Here is a 15,900-nt window from a genome sequence, read left to right as displayed (position 1 = left end):
AAACCAGAAAATTGTATTTTCCCGCCAAAACCGAAAAAAATTTCGTTTTCCCGCCAGAACCGAAAAATTTTGTTTTCCCGCCAAAACCGAAAAATGTGTTTTCTCGCTAAAACCGAAAAATCTTTTTTTTTTCCCCGCCCAAACCGCAAAAAGAAAACTCGTTAATTTTGAAATAATTCTAATGTAAATATATTAAACTAAATAATTAAAATGTAATATAGTTAAAATTAATATCAAACATATGATTAAATCAACACAATGATATTTTGGTAATTTGTTTACTAAACTCATTTGAATGGAAATGAAAATAAAGAAACAAACATAAGATCCATTTAGATTATTCATCTAGATGAGCTATGTGGATGGACAAACAAACAATCACAAAAATCTGAATGGATCATCTGAATATATCATACAAATGAATCATTTGGATGGAGATGACAAATGGTGAAACAAACAGGCCCCCAGTGATTAAAATTTCAGATAAAATATTGCCCGGCAAAATTTAAAACATCATAGATGCAAAGACTTGATATATCCTCCAATGGACTCAACGGCTCGCTTCCATCTCATATCTCCCACACGGATTTGTTTCATATGAAAAGCTTGAATCTTTTAGGGATTCAAGAGAATTACCTCGCTGGACAGTTGAGTCATGAGATTCGTATATCTCTCCAGACTTTCCAGAGGTTTGAACCGAATCGCGTGACGTCATTCTTCGGATGTTGTAGAATGTGGTTGGACGTCAGATTCGATGAAGGGGTTTATATAAGAGTAGAAACCAAAGGAGGTGAAACGTTAACATCTCTAATGAAGAAAGAAGTAAAGAGGTATTGAATAAGAAGAGTGGATCGTGATTATTACAGTGAAACGGCAAAGTTGCAGAGATTTGGAACGATGAAGGTGAAGTGGAGAAGTCAGTACGATTGTTAAAAGCAATGTGTTCGGCTGAGAGATGGGATCTATCAAAAATGGGCCAATCTAATCTTTTTTTTCAGACCATATTAGTTGGCCAAGTCGAACTATCTATCCACTAAAGAAAAATTTGATGTGGTCATTTTATATTCTGTGATTGGATAATTTTCCAATCTGATGTGGATGACGTGGCTGAGAGCACTCCTTCGATTACGAATTTGAGTACTTTAAGATATTATATTAAAATAAATATAAATTTAAATATTTGAGATATTTATTTTGAATATTAATTTAAATTTCCTAACTGTGTTTTTCGAAGTTTTGAAATACCCATTCAAGTTCAGTTGACAACAGGTTGACAAAAAAAAGTTCAGTTAACAACATTCAATTTCGAATATATTTTATGGCTTCGAATGTTACGAACCGCCCCGCCCCGCACCGCAGTTAACAGTAACAAAAATCTCTACATATACCATATATATATACGTGTTTATAACTGTTAAAACCGCACCGCAGTTAAACAGCTTGTCCCGCACCGCTCAAGCCGCAGTTACCATACGGAGCCATATCTTTCTATAGAATCCATTTAGATATTTTAACATATCTGGGCGGATACGGATTTTGGACTTTTGTCGAGTTCAATAATAAAATCAGTAGGAAAATTTAAAATTGTAGCATAATTTGTCATTGTCTCTTGGCACGTAATTACTGTCTATCTTTGTTCTCTCAACACATCACATGATGATTTCATCTATCTCCACTGTCCACACTCCACACCAACTCTATGCAAGTCTTTAATCGAGACACGAATACTCTCATTTTAGGATCTGGCCCGGCTTTCACCTGTCGTCTCTCTTACTCTATGAAGAGGGGGAAGAACAACTCGGATGCAGGTCTAGAGAATTGGATGCAATGAAGCCAAGTTTGAGCTGGATGAAATGGATGGGTATACTTTTGGCAATTCTTATGGTTCCTAACTCCTAAGTCATAAAAATAAATGATCAACCATTAATAATTTAATAAACTTAATTGATTATTTAAAAGTTTACATTTTCAAACACAAAAATCTATCTTTATGAAACAATTTTTCTTCTTCTAAAACCTTTATCTTAACGGAACTGAGTAGTCGGCAACAAATTTGAGTGTCAGACTTGAATACAGTAGTAATGATCAATAGCAAAACATGTATGGAAAAAAAATTTTGCAGCTACTATTTTCGTGCAAACAACAACAAAAAAAAGTAGAAGTAACAGTAGCAAGTACATGCAAACAAATGTGTTTTGCATTTGTGAGTGTCATATAAATTACCTATAAGTGTCCATGATCTCATGAGAGCTGAGACTATCCTCTAGTTCTGTAATTTGGTTTCCACTTGGATTGTTCTGCGAATATCAAACTTGTCTACAAACTCCAAAGGAGTCACCGTCTCATTCCTGATCCTCTTAATCTTGGGGCTCAACAACCCCCTATGTCCAAAACCATACAGCTTCAGCACTTGATTATCCGCAAAATTAAAAGCCCTCTCCATGCTCCTCAAACACCTCTCGACCGCATAATCAGCGTAGCTACCACACGGTTTACACCCCACAAAATGCGTCACAAACGGCCATCTCTCATCACCCAACCCCGGGTGATACTTCTCCACCATCTCCTCATACCTATCTACCAAACCTTCCCAAAACCCATGTAGATAGTACTGATTCTCCACAAACACTTTCTCCATCCACATATCCTTCTGAGAAAGCAGGAGATAGATCAATGCTGACTGATCATCCGCCTCGAAAGCCGGTCTACCTTTCAGATAACCCGTCAACACCTTCCCAGCCTCGTCGCGGATCACCCCTTTAGGTCCCATAGGCGCCCAAGCATCCAACAAATCCAACGACCACTGACAGTTCCTAAGCAAAAAGCTACCAGTGTTCAACGCAATCCAAGACTTCTGATCAAACAACAAATCCGGATACCCATGAATCACCAAGTTATGGCTCTCGTACCGAACCAAAGGGATCTGAAACAGAATGTCGGTAAACAAAGCATCACCAGATCCACTCAACCTCAGGATGAGACAGCATCAACCTCCTAATCATAGGCAACTTAGCCCAATACCCAGCGAGCTCCTTATCCAAATGAGCCATGTTGTACACAATCTCAATCCCGTGGAGCCTACAGTAATCAATCTTGTTCTTAACCGACTTCAACAGATAATGATCACCAATGGGGTTATCACAGGGCTTAGGAGGAGACCCCGTTAACAGCAAGATCCTAGCTTTGCCGTTAACAGTGCTCGGAAACTCAGGGTTCTGTTCCAACCACACCTTTCGTTGACCATCCCAGTCCGTGACCTTGGGGCCTAGAGAGTAAGTCTCGTTGGGACTCATCTCAGTCTCTTGAGGAGAATCCAAGTCGGTAGGATCCGAGTCGGACCGGATCTTGGCTAGGATCCGGTTGGTTTCTTCGATGATGTTTTGGTTGACCGCGTCGGCGTTTGAGCTACCGAGGTTTCCGACGCCGATTGTGCCGCGTAGGACGAGGATGGTGACGAACCCGCAGAGGATGGTGATTTTGATGTTGTTGAATGTCTTCTGCATCTGTCTGCCGCGAGGTAACGCGCCGCGGCCAACTCTTCCTCCTCCGCCGTGTGGTACTGTTGACGTCGGGAGTGCTCCGCCGCCGCTTCCGGAGGGTCGTTTATGCGCCGGAGAAGACATTTTCTCTCCTCTCTCTCTCTCTAGACTTCACTTAAGAAAGATCAGATCTTTAGCATGATTGGATGAGAGAGAGAGAGAGAGAGAGAGAGTAAGTAAACATTGTCGATCTGAAGAACACTAGCTAGAAAAGAAACCAAACCCAATAGCGCGGACACATTGTCATACTTAAAAACATATATTGTCGGAGGAACATGCTTCGCTCGATCCAGAAGCAGAAGAGAGGATGGATCGCGTGCAGCTCACTCGCACCGACAAATGTCATTAAAATAACGGAAGTGAACGATGGTTGACGGAAGCAGTTGACGTCGGTGGTAATATGAGTGTTAAACCGTTAATGAAACGCTGCGTTTTGCGGTGAGTAGCGGCTGAGAAAATCAGTGGCGGAGGGAAACCTCGAAAGGCGCTTCCAAGTCTTGCGACGCGTGTCGCTTTCCCAGTGGCTTTGTTATACAGAAACGATGTCGTTTTGGATATCTCTTTGCAATTATCTTCGTCTCATTTGACCGAAAAACTCAGATCAATCGAGCAATCGTGGTTTCGCATCTCTGAAACGTAAGTTCTCTTCAATTTTCAATGTATATAGAATCATAATCGCATAGGTCTAGATTAGGAATCAGAATCTGTATGATATTTAGGAAACGTAACCTAGTTTTGGAATCGTTGCGTTATTGAAATGGCAGTGTTGGGACGATTATGACTGATTAGGATCATCAACTCCAATGTTCCCATTACAGAAAGAAATGGCAGTGTTGGTTCTATTGCAGAGAGCTCTCTAGTGGGGTCTTTGTTGTGGCTTTAACAAAAGAGGTTCTTGTCTTCCCTAGTGTAGCTTTGAAACTTGTTCAAGAGGCAGAGTAGAGTAGAATAGTCCTGGAAGTCGTTTTTACTATCAGCTTGGAAAACTGGATTTTCTGTTTGTATTCCTTCTAGCTTAAGTGGAAGGAGATTAGGGCGGTGTAAGCAACATCTAGGAGCCTGGAGATGATTACCTCCTATCCAGTACAAGAGTCCTGCAAGTTGTTAATGCATCTTCCTAGGTCAATTTTGATTTGCTTAAGACTGTTTGTTGATCCCCGTGTTTCTGATGTTTAGCATATCTAAGGTCCAGTCATTATTGTTCTTCTGCTCTGTGCAATAGCACTGTTTCCAAATCTGAAACCGTGGCATTACTGTTCTTTGTGGTTTTGGTGGCATTCACATCTCACCTTTGACTGTATCTTTCGTTGCTATGGTGCAGGTACTGAACGTGACAAATGGAGTTAGCGGATCGAGCAGTGGGGCTTCTATTATCTTCAATCAGCTTATCCATATTCACCTACTATACTTTCTGGGTCATCATTCTCGTAAGTAACAACACACATGAATCCAATCTCCTCCAGGTTCCTTAAAAGAGGACATCTTTTCAGTTTCATGTACTAATGTTTTGGATACTTCTGGAAAGAAACTCACATGTTATAATGTTCCTTTTGCAACAGCCATTTGTAGATAGTGATCACTTCATCCACAAGTACTTCTTGCCCCAAGACTATGCCATTCTCGTACCTGTCTTTGCTGGCGTTACTCTCCTCTCTCTTCTTTCCGTGTTCATCGGCATGGTCATCCTCAAATCCAAAAAGAAGAAGGCTTGATTTTTTCGACCTTACCTCAGATAATAAATAGTTCAGTCCGTGGTTCCCTAACGTTGTTGTGTTACTTTGTGTTGGACCTTATGTCTATTGAGAGGTTTACGCCTATAATGCGTTACAAATTTTACTACTCATCCTAAAATGCGTTACAATTTGTTTTTCTTTGCAAAGCTGATAAATATCGTTGGTTATACTTTAGGCTGTATAATTACATCTATTATTACTAATCAAAAATTCACTTTTAGCTACAATACAATTAGAAATTAAAATAGTATAAACTTAATTATTTTCTTAAAAAAGAAAGTAAAACATATATAACAATATTACTATAATTATCAATACATAAAATTATAATTTTTTTTTACAGTAGTCATATTCATATTTTACAAAATAATAAAATAGTAAAAATAAACATACGAAATATATTTTTAGTAAATATATAATGGATAAAATTTGCATTTAGTTTTAAATTGAAAAAAATAGAATCTCTATATTTTATAAAATACTTTTATCTGCGAAATCACGTAACATTCAACTTAGTTTCAAGTTTCAACTAAGGGGGTGGTTATTGGATTGAGAAACTAATCAAATTGAATGTAACTGTGACTGGAAGTTAATACATAATCTAATTATACTCTCCTAAACAACGAAAAGAAAAAAAAAACCATTTAATTATGTTTGAATATCTTAGCAGGCTAAGTTTGGAGGCCCATAGACCCATTTAAATCAAATCTAAAGAGTAACACTATATAAACTCGTGCTTATGTCCTAGGGTTTGTCTTCCTCTCAGTAGCAGCTGCAGCAGTCTTGCGAAAATGGTGAAGGGACGCCAAGGAGAACGTGTCAGGTCTTTATTCTTTATCTTTGTTGTTGTTGAATCTTGTTCTTTACGTTAGCACTTAAGATCTGCTCGTTTTCGTTGGACCAAATCTGAATCCTTTTTTATCTTAATTGCAGACTCTACGTCAGGGGAACCATCTTGGGATACAAAAGGTGACACCTTTACTTCAATCTCTATGCTTTTCAATTGTATTCTGCTTAATGGACCATAACACCTATGTAGTTAGTTGTCTGAGAATACTATACTAGAAAGTTGTTAACCAACTTAGATAGTGTGTTGTCGAAATGGGGAACCTTTGCCTTACCAATTGATAATGTCCTTTGGTCTCTGACGTTTTTTTATTGTGTTAGGTCGAAGTCAAACCAGTACCCAAACACATCCCTAATCCAGATCGAAGGAGTCAACACTACAGAGGAGGTGACATGGTACAAGGGAAAGAGGATGGCTTACATCTACAAGGCTAAGACCAAGAAGAACGGTAGCCACTACCGCTGCATCTGGGGAAAGGTTACAAGGCCTCATGGTAACAGCGGTGTTGTCCGTGCCAAATTCACTTCCAACTTGCCTCCCAAGTCCATGGGAATGAGGGTCAGAGTCTTCATGTATCCGAGCAACATTTGAAGCAGCAAAGTATTACAGCATAAACTTTGATTTAGCTGTTGTTTTTTTGCCTACTACTAGTTCTTCGTTTTGTACTTGATACTTAAAGCAGTTTCCCTTCTTTGTTTGAAGTGCTTGGAAGATCTTTAAATAGACTTTGAATCATGGATCTGTTTTTTTTTATCTCAAATTAGAATCATTCTTCCTCTCTTTCCAAGTTTCAGCAGATGAATATCATGGTTTATGGATTGTTTTGGCTATTCTGTAAAATCTTTAGTTAGGTCAATATTGATAAAACCTCAGCAAGGCAAGCCAGTGTAGAAGCGGATAGCTTAGCTGGAGAAAAGGTAGAAGCACTAGTAGAGCTTATGTAATGTCATGGATATAAATGTCCAACCTTATTTTACTTGTATATTTTGTTTACATCAATGGATTATATTCCCCGACAAAACAAAGAATCTAGTTCCTTCGTTCTTTGACAGTTTTGAACACAATACACTGGTTCAATCTGAGTTGTTTTTTTTCTTTCTTATTTTGTAGAAAAGGTAGTGAAGAACGTAATGGTTAAGCAACAAACATTCAAAAGCCTTTGCAAGGCTTAAATCATAATCACATTCAATATACAATATTGGTAAAACCTGAGAGCAGAGGTTTCTTTACTTGGTAAAGAAGTGCAAGAAAGAAGGGTTACCTCCACCTGCTGTTGATCTTGAACTTGAGGAATATGCCTAAGAAAACATTTGAGTTCAACTAGCTTATGTACGTGAACCACTTGATATTTCTCCTGAGATTACATTGGACTCTTTAAAAAGAGTTCTGAGATTGCCATAAGCCTAACTGGAAGCTCTCATTCACTCCTTCCTGGACCAATGATGGTTACATATCTAAGGGTAAGAAGCTTCTTTTTCTCATTAGCCTATGTTTATATGTTGTCAGATGTTAAACCGAAAGTAGCTGTGACCCGAGAGGAAGGCAGCAACGGAGACAGGGAAATGTCAGCTGCATTGTACGCTGCTGGTTTTGAACCGTGGGACGTCTCTGACCTTCTAGCTGGAGCAATCACTTTTCACCAGTTCCGTGGGGTTGTGTTTGTTGGAGCCTTGGAGGGTTTAGTTACGCTCATGTACTTGACTCATCCAAAAGATGGGCTGCTTCAATAAGATTCAACTCTCCACTCGTCAATCATTTCCAGGAGTTTGTAACCAGACACGTTCAGCCTCGGAATCTGCAATGGTTGTCACTTAATGGCCTTGTTAGGATGGGTTCCAGGCGGGTCTCACGACGCGTCCCAGCCTAGGTTTGTCCACAATGAGTCAGGAAGGTTTGAGTGCATGCATGTTCACAAGCGTGACCATCAAGGATTCACCATTGATAATGCTGAAAGGTATGGAGGGAAGTACTTTAGGAGTTTGGTCGACTCATGGAGAAGGAAGGGCCTATTTCGCGGACCAAGGAGCGTTGGACCATATGCTTCACTCAGATTTGGCTCCGTTGAGATACTGTGATGATGATGGGAGTGGAACTGAAGCTTTACCCTTTTAACCTCAATGGCTCCACCGTTGGGGATAGCTGCTATATGCTCTCCTGATGGAAGACATTTGGCGATGATGCCTCATCCTGAAAGGTGTTTCAGAATGCTAGGGACTGGTGCTCTCAGCTTTAAGCCCCTCGTTATATTATCTTTACAATATGATCTTGTTGACCGTCTGGTGTTGTGCAAAGTTCTCAAATAACTTATTGTGACAATAGTCTACGTTTTGTCTCAATTGATAATATGCATTTTTTTATAAGGAAAGTAAATCTATTTAATCGAGTATTATTAGTATGGCATCGATATATTGAAGTAACTCATGACAATGAATAAAGGCTCCTTCAACAACCTTACCAATACAGTTTAGTTTCAAAAACATGTCTTTAACATAATACAACAGAGATAACCTAGTGACATTCCGATACTGAGATCCCTAGCATAGAGTAGAAAAAGGAATGATATATTTGAAAGAATGTTGTTACAAACACAACCTTTGATAGATTTCTTCTCTGTAAGATCTTTGTTTCAAAGATACTCTAAGTAGCCAGTACATAGAGTTTGATCATCAGCTCGTTTGCACTACAACAATGTCAAAAACGTAGAGCTTACCTGCTGCTCTCTTTCCACCCTTTATTCTCCTCCATTGTCTCCAGTGTATAAATTAAATCAAAGAATGCAATTCTTGGTTCTTCTCTGGCATAATCCTTTAAAATGAGAAATGGATCATCGTGATTTCAGTGTTGCATGACCTGTATCTGCTATATGCTTGAATAGTTTCGACCTGGCCATGGAAGATAAATGGTCGATCAACATTTGAATGATACCGGAGAACAAAAGATGACCAAAGAATGAAATATCTAATGGACCAACCTCGACTCAAACTCCTCTCCGCATCTGTCGCATTCGTTATTACTGGCTTTCTTCGATGTGCCCTGCATTTTGATGTGTAAAATATATATGAATTCAAGAATTATCACCCCAGAAACTATGATCTACAAGGGAAGAAAGCTTTGTACCTTGGACTTCATTCCTCTGGTTGATTTCTTTGACCTTGGAGCCTTCTTGTGTTCTATATATTCACTTCGATCCTCCAACGTTTCTGAACGAGTCTCTTCCATGACTTTTTGAGTAGTATCATCAGCTTCACTGCTTTTATCCTTACCCTTCTTACTTCTGCGCCTTCTCCCTGTGCTCTTCCTGTTATCATACTCCATTGGATCCGTCTCATCCTTCTGAGACTCCTCAACGGTTCCCGAAGCTGAGTCACTTGCATTCACATTGTCATCTGAATTATTACCGTCGTCCATAGCAATCTGTGTTTTGTTGGCATCATCCGTAATGTCTTTTCCAGCATTCAGTTTGTTTCTCTCCTTCTTACCTTTCCTGTTCCTACCCGTTGTGCTCTTCTGGTTATCAAATTCGCCGTCGCTCTCAATCTCAACTTGAACTTCATCTTCTTCTCTTGACACAACGTTCTTTCGCTTATTCTTTTCTACCATTTTCTTGAGTAGAAACAGCTCGTCATCATCGACATCCTCATCCTCACTTTCACTAGATCCCTTCACATCCTCCTCTGCCATAAAATACTCATCTTCAGTTTCCTCAGCTTCGCCTACAACCTCCTCCTCAATATCCTCTTCTTCCATATTTAACCCCTCGAGATCCTCTACAGTTTCAGGTATCTCATCAATCTCTTCCTCCTCCTCTTCTACATCACTGAATGTCTCTCTCAACTCCGCCACTTTCTCCTTATGCTTCTTCGACTGCTCATGGTTTTTCCACTGCTTCTCACTTTTAAACTTCTTGCTACACACAATGCAATAAAGCTGCTCACTCTTCTTCTTACCATCATCACCACCATCCTCTTCCACTTCTTCCTCCTCTTCATCCTGAGCCTTTGCCCAATCAGGCTCCTCATAGCTCATAGCCCTCTCCAACCTCTCCTTCTCCATCCTCTTCTTCCTCTCCCTCTCCTCCGCCTTCTTCAACTCCATCTCCGCACTCTTCTTCACCATCATATCAACCACTCTCTTATCCCTCTTCTTCACAAAAGCAGCCAACCCCCTCACCGTCTCGTTATACTCCCTCTTCGCCTTCTTCCTCACCTTCTTATTCTCCTCCTCCATCTTCCTCCTCATCCTCCGGTTAGGTCCCGCCATGGTATCGTACTCATCCACCCAGCAGAAATCCATAACAGTGCTGAACCCTAACCAGTAGTTGTAAAACGCCGTCACCTGAGAATAAGGACTCTCTAGATTCCCCATGATGGGAGCCTCCCTCACGGAGTCCATACTCAACCCTAACGTTCTCGCGAACTTAATCTCGTTGAGGTAAACACTGTTGAACACATCGAAGTACACCTTGTAGAATCCCTTACCGGTGTCTGAGTAACCGGAGTAAACAGAGGTGGAGAAGAACGCGAATAGATCCGGAACCGAGCCGCCAGGCATTCCGCCGGATTTAGAGCCGCCGGCGGAGCCTTGGTCGGCGAATAGGATCTGAGATCGGTGGGAGTCATACCAGGCTCGCTCCTTGGGATCGGATAGAACCTCGTAGGCGTGGACGAGTTCTTGGAACTGAGCGGTGGCGTCAGCCTCCGATATTCCGCCGGCCTTGATGAGCTTGTCGGGATGACGCTGGAGGGCTAAACGCCGGTAGGAAGATCGGATCTCTTCCGGCGAAGATTCTTTGTTTACATCGAGAATTTCGTAGAGGCATCGTTTCTCCGTGCGAGAAGAAGACGCCATCTCCTGTTTTAGGGTTTAGACTAGTTCCTCTCTCTTTTGTTATCGTTTTAAACACAAAAACTAGTTTCAAGCTGTCCGAAACGTGTATTTATGATAGGCCTAATTAAGTTAGGGAATTTGCATTCCATACACACACAAAAACCTATAATTAAGTAAATACCATTTCAATGTTTTGTGCACTGTTTACATTTTGATAATCCTATTTTACCCTTCTCCACATTATCCTTTCTCTCTCTCACCATCCCAATCTCGAACCCAAATCGCAACCCACGTTTTGTTGAATCCCAATCTCGAACCCCAATTCCTCCGTTGAATCCCAACCCCCCAATCGCAACCCCTGTCTTCTGCGCATTCATCAACCAGAATTCCGAAACCGTCACGAATGGAGCGCTGTCCCTGGGCCGAGCTTGCAGACCGCTCTGCGTATCCAAACTGGAGTCGACGTGTCGTCCGCGCCGTAAGAACTACTCCTACCTCAAGGTCAATTACCTCGCTGTTACGATGGCGATCGTCGGGTTTTTCCTCTGATGCATCCCTTATCTCTCGTCTTCCTCCTCTGCCTCCTCGACTCGTGGCTGTTCCTCTACCTGTTCTGCCCCTCTGATCAGCCGATCGTCGTCCTCTTCGCGCATTCTCTGATTGCGAAGATTGCGAAACGCTTGGGTGCTTGATCTTGATTGGATAGAGAATATAGATCACAGATCAAAGAAGGACTTTTACGTAACTATATATATACAGTATCTACCATGACAGACTAAGTTTTACTGTATATGGTATATTGCTAATATCGTCTTCTTTTTTGGGTTTCTACCAAATTGACTCATTAAGTTAATATTTTTAATTTTATTTTTTTTCTTTAGGATAAAATAAATAACATAAAAAGGGAAAATAAGGATAAGTACGTTTTTATATTAAGGAGTGATCAGATTGTAGTTAACGGTATCTTACAAGAATCATGTCACTAGTTCTTTTTTTTTTTTTTTTGGTAAAAATGTTAAAATATTATTACCGGTTTTCAATTTTTTGACAGAAGTTACAATAGATGACTAGTAGCAGAAAAAATAAACAACAACACCACACAAGAACACTACCGACAGCAACAAAGGACCGGACCAAACAACAACGCAGCACAAGCATTCAAACGGAGTAATAGCGAGGCGCATACAGACCTTACAACTCTAGAACTAGATGATATCACCGATTAGTTGCCGCGAGCTACCGAGAGAAGGGCGCCCTCAAACCCTGAATACTACGGCTCTTACAGCTTCCAACCGATAACCCAGAACGAACTAAAGCGAAGAATCCAACCACAGACCCAGAGCAAGCTTGATAAAAGAAACCACCAGCGGTACGAGGAAGAGTCGAAGACCGACGATGCCGTCGTTCAGTAGTTTGCGCCGAAGATTACCGCCTCCATTGCATTCCACCAGGACCGTCTACACCCATTTAACCACAAACCCGAAGAGAATATGGATCGGTAAACGCACAACTCCTCCGGAGGAGACAAAACCGACACCACGCAAATGAGCCGCTGCCTAACTATTACTCCAAGTAAAAGACCAGCCGGAAGTCACTGCCTAGCCACAAAACAAAGCTGCTGAGATTATTTGAGAAGAAGATGGCTACGAAGCAGGCCACACAGTCGACGCCATAAGATCTGAGCGGTGAAGGGAACACACGGGAACCCACACACTACTACGCGAGCCACAGGGGAGGTCAGAGAACAGACAGACGTCTCCACCAGTCACCAACAACCCCCGCGCAGCCACCATCAGAGAACACGACGGAGACGCCTCAAACCCAATAGAGAGAACTCGAGACAAGCAAGATAAGGCCTCAAACTCACACTCAAAACCATGAACCAGCGAATCCGAGAACCCCAGCTCCACACGCAGCCGCACCCACCACCAGACGCCACGCCGGAGGTGAAACGAGACCGACGAGGAGCTCCCCGACGCTGCACGCGCCTCCATCTCAATGAAGCTTGGCTGGATCTCGACAAAAACGCTGGAAGCTCCGATTTCCAAACCTGGGTTGCACACGACAGAAGAAGAAGCCGTCCTCTAGCGACCTCCTCCGTCGAAAACCCTAGATCTATAGTCGGAGAAACCAGATCTGAGACACCACCAAGTTTCGCCCTTGCCGAAGAACACGGAGATAACGAGGAGAGAAACGGTTATGGACGAAACGGGAGATTAGGCAAGGTCCGGCGGCCGCACGACGGACTGAAGATCTTTTACTCTCAACACGAGCCGCTCCCCCCTTTCTCTTCAAAAGTCACAGTTTCGCCATCATGTCACTAGTTCTCTCTAACCTCATGTACTGAAGATCTTTTACTCTCTATGTTCAAGTTGGAGACAACATTGTTATTTTTATTACCTTTCTCTCTGAAGCTCTCTCTAAGGAACTCAGATAACGTACCAATAGCTCCTGCTAAAAAATGTACCCAGTGCCCTCCTAAGTTGGGATGAGACTCTTCAATCCATTTATTAGTGGACTCAATAACACCAAAGTAGGTTGCCTCAAGAGAACATCTTTGCATAAACAACCTTGCCAGTTGCCACAGCTCTTGAGGTAAGCAAGAGCTACTTGTAAACTGAGAGCATTTGCATAGAAACACCATGCTTCTCATTCACCTGTGCATCTTAGGCAAGTAAACAAAGTGGTGCAGATTTTTTCATATGCTAAGCCAAAGCAAATTGAGTCCTCTTTCGGTTTCGAAGATCTTATTAACCAATTGAACTGGTAGTCTCTAGTCGAAAATCTCAACTAGAATAAGAGTGTTATTAAGTTGTTACAATTTTTATTTAGGAGCCTCAAATGCCAGAAAACATTAAAAACCAACCAACAATAGAGGTTTCTACATGATAAACAACCCCAAACTTTAAAAACATAAATTAAGAAACTTCCATAAGTTTATTCTGAAACTGCAGAGGCTCAACATTATGGAGAGATTAAGCTCTCTTGGCAACATCACCATCGTCAGTCTGATCAAACCCATCTGGGCCAACCTCTGTTTGACGGTTCTCTGAGTCACCAAATTGATTGTCACTGCCACCAAACTGTTCACCGCTTTCAAGCTGATGGTCCGTATCATTGCCTAGTGGTACGTCGCTGCTAAACTTGTCATCAAAGCCAGCACTAGAAGAGCTGCCTTGTGCAAAGTTGTCACTTCCACCAACACCACCGGCGACACCAAAGTTGCTTCCATAACCATCACCACCGGCATTGCCACCATATGCAGAGTTACCTCCATAACCACCACCACCAGCATTTCCACCATAAGAAGAGCCACCTCCGTAACCACCAGATGGAGTACCGTAACCACCACCACCACCGCCTCCATAACCACCAGCTGGAGCCCCATAGCCACCACCAGGACCACCGAATCCCCTTCCTCCAAATCCACTTCCTCTTTCAGTAGCGTAGTTCACCCTTATTCTTCGACCATGAAGGTCCTGTATGCCAAAACAAAACCCCCAATAAATGCCCCATTGACAATGCCAAGCAAAGAAGAAACCACTTTAGCATTTTCAAATAATCTAAACACAGTCTGAAAAAAGGAATTTATTTTGAAACTATATACAATCGACAAACACAATGATATATTGCTCCACGTTTCAGCCATTTATTAAGAGAGAGCAAGCTGCTGCCTAACGAATGAATAATATTTCAAGCTACATGATGATACCTGCCATTTCTCTGTTGTCAATGTTTTGATATGTCAAAAAAGCTTAAGTTTTCTAGAAACATGCATCGTCAAGGCACAACCAGTTTTGAAATGTCAAAAATCAAGAACACGACACTGAGGGTCAGAAATGAAAAGAAATGACAAAGGTATAAGCCACATGACATCTTCGTATCAAAAGAGGCTGGAACATTTGTAGTTACCTGTCCATCCAATTCCATGGCATTACTAGCCTCCTCGGTTGAAGTAAACGTTACGAAAGCAAAACCCCTTGATCTACCAGTTTCACGGTCCACAATAATTTTGGCTGTAAATTTATAAAAACTAGTCAGCTCCAAAAATAAAACTACTATTCGGAAGCAAATGAAAACTTCAAAATCTTGGGTTTTGCAATAATTTAAAGCGAGTTAGGTAGCTACCATCAACAACTTCTCCATATTTGCTAAAAGCTTCTCTCAAGCCAAACTCGTCAGTGCTGTAGGAGATACCTGAAACCAACATAGACAACTTTGAAGCAAACAAGCAAAGAGAAAAAAAAAAAAAAAAACTCTCTCTCCCTCAACGGAGATAAGAGTAATAGTCACCTCCAACAAAGATTTTTGAGGAAGACATGCAACGGATGCTCTGTAGCATTGAGTTAGAGGCAGTGACATGGGCGCTAGTCTGCCTAAATATCCTTCCAACTTTACTTAAGAAAGCCATGTTGTGACGTATCTGTATCCCGAAAACAATCGAAAGAGCATTCACTACGGTGGTTAGACAAACAGATAAACGCAATAAGCACAATCTAAACAACAAATCAGACTCCTAGCGTTACAGAAGAGACTCATAAACAATGGGTGAGCTAGAGAACGAACAAACAGAGAAACAATCGAGATTCAGATCAGCTATCGAATCAGAAAGAGAAGTATCGACGAGACTGAACTCACACTCTCTACTAGGGTTTAACGGAGAACGATCTCTCTCGAAGCGTCTTTCTTTCTATTCTCGCCGGTAGACAAGGGCTTATGTCAATGAGGTTCGCTCATCCTGTCCGTTCATTAATATGAGGTAATCTCGACCGTTGATTTGGATTCGCTTGCTAATCTTGACCGGTTTAACTGAACCAATGGTTAACCAAACTCAACCGATCGTTAACCGAGACCGAGATTAAAATGATAGCAGTGCCGAAAATAGTTAAAGCATCTTCCAAGCTTGTCTTTTTGATATTTTCTAAAGTTAGGTCTCTTTCTTGCTTGTGTTCCA

The 15,900-nt window shown here is 41.4% G+C and overlaps 4 protein-coding genes and 1 pseudogene across 8 annotated transcripts; 2 read left to right on the top strand and 3 right to left on the bottom strand.

Annotated features, from left to right (window-relative positions):
* Positions 1 to 227: 227 nt before the first annotated feature.
* On the bottom strand, positions 228 to 3,888 carry LOC103852900 (annotated as a pseudogene).
* A 44-nt stretch (positions 3,889 to 3,932) lies between these two features.
* LOC103852899 (dolichol-phosphate mannose synthase subunit 2) lies at positions 3,933 to 5,444 on the top strand. Of its 2 annotated transcripts, none has more exons than XM_009129792.3 (3): positions 3,933 to 4,175; positions 4,861 to 4,966; positions 5,099 to 5,443. In XM_009129792.3, exons 2-3 carry the CDS (start codon positions 4,877 to 4,879, stop codon positions 5,249 to 5,251), a joined length of 243 nt encoding a protein of 80 aa, XP_009128040.1. In that variant the 5' UTR covers positions 3,933 to 4,175; positions 4,861 to 4,876; the 3' UTR covers positions 5,252 to 5,443. The 2 variants fall into 2 exon arrangements, with proteins under 2 accessions (XP_009128040.1, XP_033141678.1); XM_033285787.1 differs by lacking the exon at positions 3,933 to 4,175 and adding an exon at positions 4,642 to 4,660 and having other exon boundaries at positions 5,099 to 5,444.
* A 434-nt stretch (positions 5,445 to 5,878) lies between these two features.
* Positions 5,879 to 6,899, top strand: LOC103852898 (60S ribosomal protein L35a-1). The gene is made up of 3 exons (XM_009129791.3): positions 5,879 to 6,095; positions 6,206 to 6,241; positions 6,440 to 6,899. Exons 1-3 carry the CDS (start codon positions 6,064 to 6,066, stop codon positions 6,708 to 6,710), a joined length of 339 nt encoding a protein of 112 aa, XP_009128039.2. The 5' UTR covers positions 5,879 to 6,063; the 3' UTR covers positions 6,711 to 6,899.
* A 1,626-nt stretch (positions 6,900 to 8,525) lies between these two features.
* Positions 8,526 to 11,034, bottom strand: LOC103852897 (DNAJ protein JJJ1 homolog). Its single transcript, XM_009129790.3, has 3 exons — positions 9,237 to 11,034; positions 9,091 to 9,152; positions 8,526 to 9,001 (listed from the first exon to the last, which is right to left on the bottom strand). The coding sequence occupies exons 1-3, from the start codon at positions 10,965 to 10,967 to the stop codon at positions 8,944 to 8,946; spliced, it is 1,851 nt and encodes a 616-aa protein (XP_009128038.2). The 5' UTR covers positions 10,968 to 11,034; the 3' UTR covers positions 8,526 to 8,943.
* Positions 11,035 to 13,676: 2,642 nt separating this feature from the next.
* LOC103852896 (glycine-rich RNA-binding protein 5, mitochondrial) lies at positions 13,677 to 15,668 on the bottom strand. 4 transcript variants are annotated; one of them, XM_033285784.1, is made up of 6 exons: positions 15,585 to 15,668; positions 15,240 to 15,369; positions 15,075 to 15,143; positions 14,859 to 14,962; positions 14,263 to 14,425; positions 13,677 to 14,217 (listed from the first exon to the last, which is right to left on the bottom strand). In XM_033285784.1, exons 2-6 carry the CDS (start codon positions 15,355 to 15,357, stop codon positions 13,922 to 13,924), a joined length of 750 nt encoding a protein of 249 aa, XP_033141675.1. In that variant the 5' UTR covers positions 15,358 to 15,369; positions 15,585 to 15,668; the 3' UTR covers positions 13,677 to 13,921. The 4 variants fall into 4 exon arrangements, with proteins under 4 accessions (XP_033141675.1, XP_033141676.1, XP_009128036.1 ...); XM_033285785.1 differs by having other exon boundaries at positions 13,677 to 14,238; positions 14,299 to 14,425; positions 15,585 to 15,663; XM_009129788.3 differs by having other exon boundaries at positions 13,677 to 14,425.
* Between the last annotated feature and the right edge of the window lie 232 nt (positions 15,669 to 15,900).

Source organism: Brassica rapa, chromosome A02, assembly GCF_000309985.2.
Source record: "Brassica rapa cultivar Chiifu-401-42 chromosome A02, CAAS_Brap_v3.01, whole genome shotgun sequence".
NCBI lineage: Eukaryota > Viridiplantae > Streptophyta > Magnoliopsida > Brassicales > Brassicaceae > Brassica > Brassica rapa.
The sequence above is the reverse complement of the archived record's forward strand: the minus strand, read 5'-3'. Positions and strand labels throughout refer to the sequence as shown.

What these genes read in the sequence shown, in the direction of transcription:
- LOC103852896 (XM_009129788.3), bottom strand. Translation starts at nt 15,357, where the DNA reads ATGGCTTTCTTAAGTAAAGTTGGAAGGATATTTAGGCAGACTAGCGCC. An exon ending in ATATGGAGAAGTTGTTGATG is followed by an intron (nt 14,963 to 15,074) that starts GTAGCTACCTAA and finishes ATAAATTTACAG; the next exon opens with CCAAAATTATTGTGGACCGT. An exon ending in CCATGGAATTGGATGGACAG is followed by an intron (nt 14,426 to 14,858) that starts GTAACTACAAAT and finishes TTTGGCATACAG; the next exon opens with GACCTTCATGGTCGAAGAAT.
- LOC103852897 (XM_009129790.3), bottom strand. Translation starts at nt 10,967, where the DNA reads ATGGCGTCTTCTTCTCGCACGGAGAAACGATGCCTCTACGAAATTCTC. An exon ending in CCAGAGGAATGAAGTCCAAG is followed by an intron (nt 9,153 to 9,236) that starts GTACAAAGCTTT and finishes ATCAAAATGCAG; the next exon opens with GGCACATCGAAGAAAGCCAG. An exon ending in GGAGAGGAGTTTGAGTCGAG is followed by an intron (nt 9,002 to 9,090) that starts GTTGGTCCATTA and finishes TTCCATGGCCAG; the next exon opens with GTCGAAACTATTCAAGCATA.
- LOC103852898 (XM_009129791.3), top strand. Translation starts at nt 6,064, where the DNA reads ATGGTGAAGGGACGCCAAGGAGAACGTGTCAG. An exon ending in CGCCAAGGAGAACGTGTCAG is followed by an intron (nt 6,096 to 6,205) that starts GTCTTTATTCTT and finishes TCTTAATTGCAG; the next exon opens with ACTCTACGTCAGGGGAACCA. An exon ending in ACCATCTTGGGATACAAAAG is followed by an intron (nt 6,242 to 6,439) that starts GTGACACCTTTA and finishes TTATTGTGTTAG; the next exon opens with GTCGAAGTCAAACCAGTACC.
- LOC103852899 (XM_033285787.1), top strand. Translation starts at nt 4,877, where the DNA reads ATGGAGTTAGCGGATCGAGCAGTGGGGCTTCTATTATCTTCAATCAGC. An exon ending in CTTTCTGGGTCATCATTCTC is followed by an intron (nt 4,967 to 5,098) that starts GTAAGTAACAAC and finishes CTTTTGCAACAG; the next exon opens with CCATTTGTAGATAGTGATCA.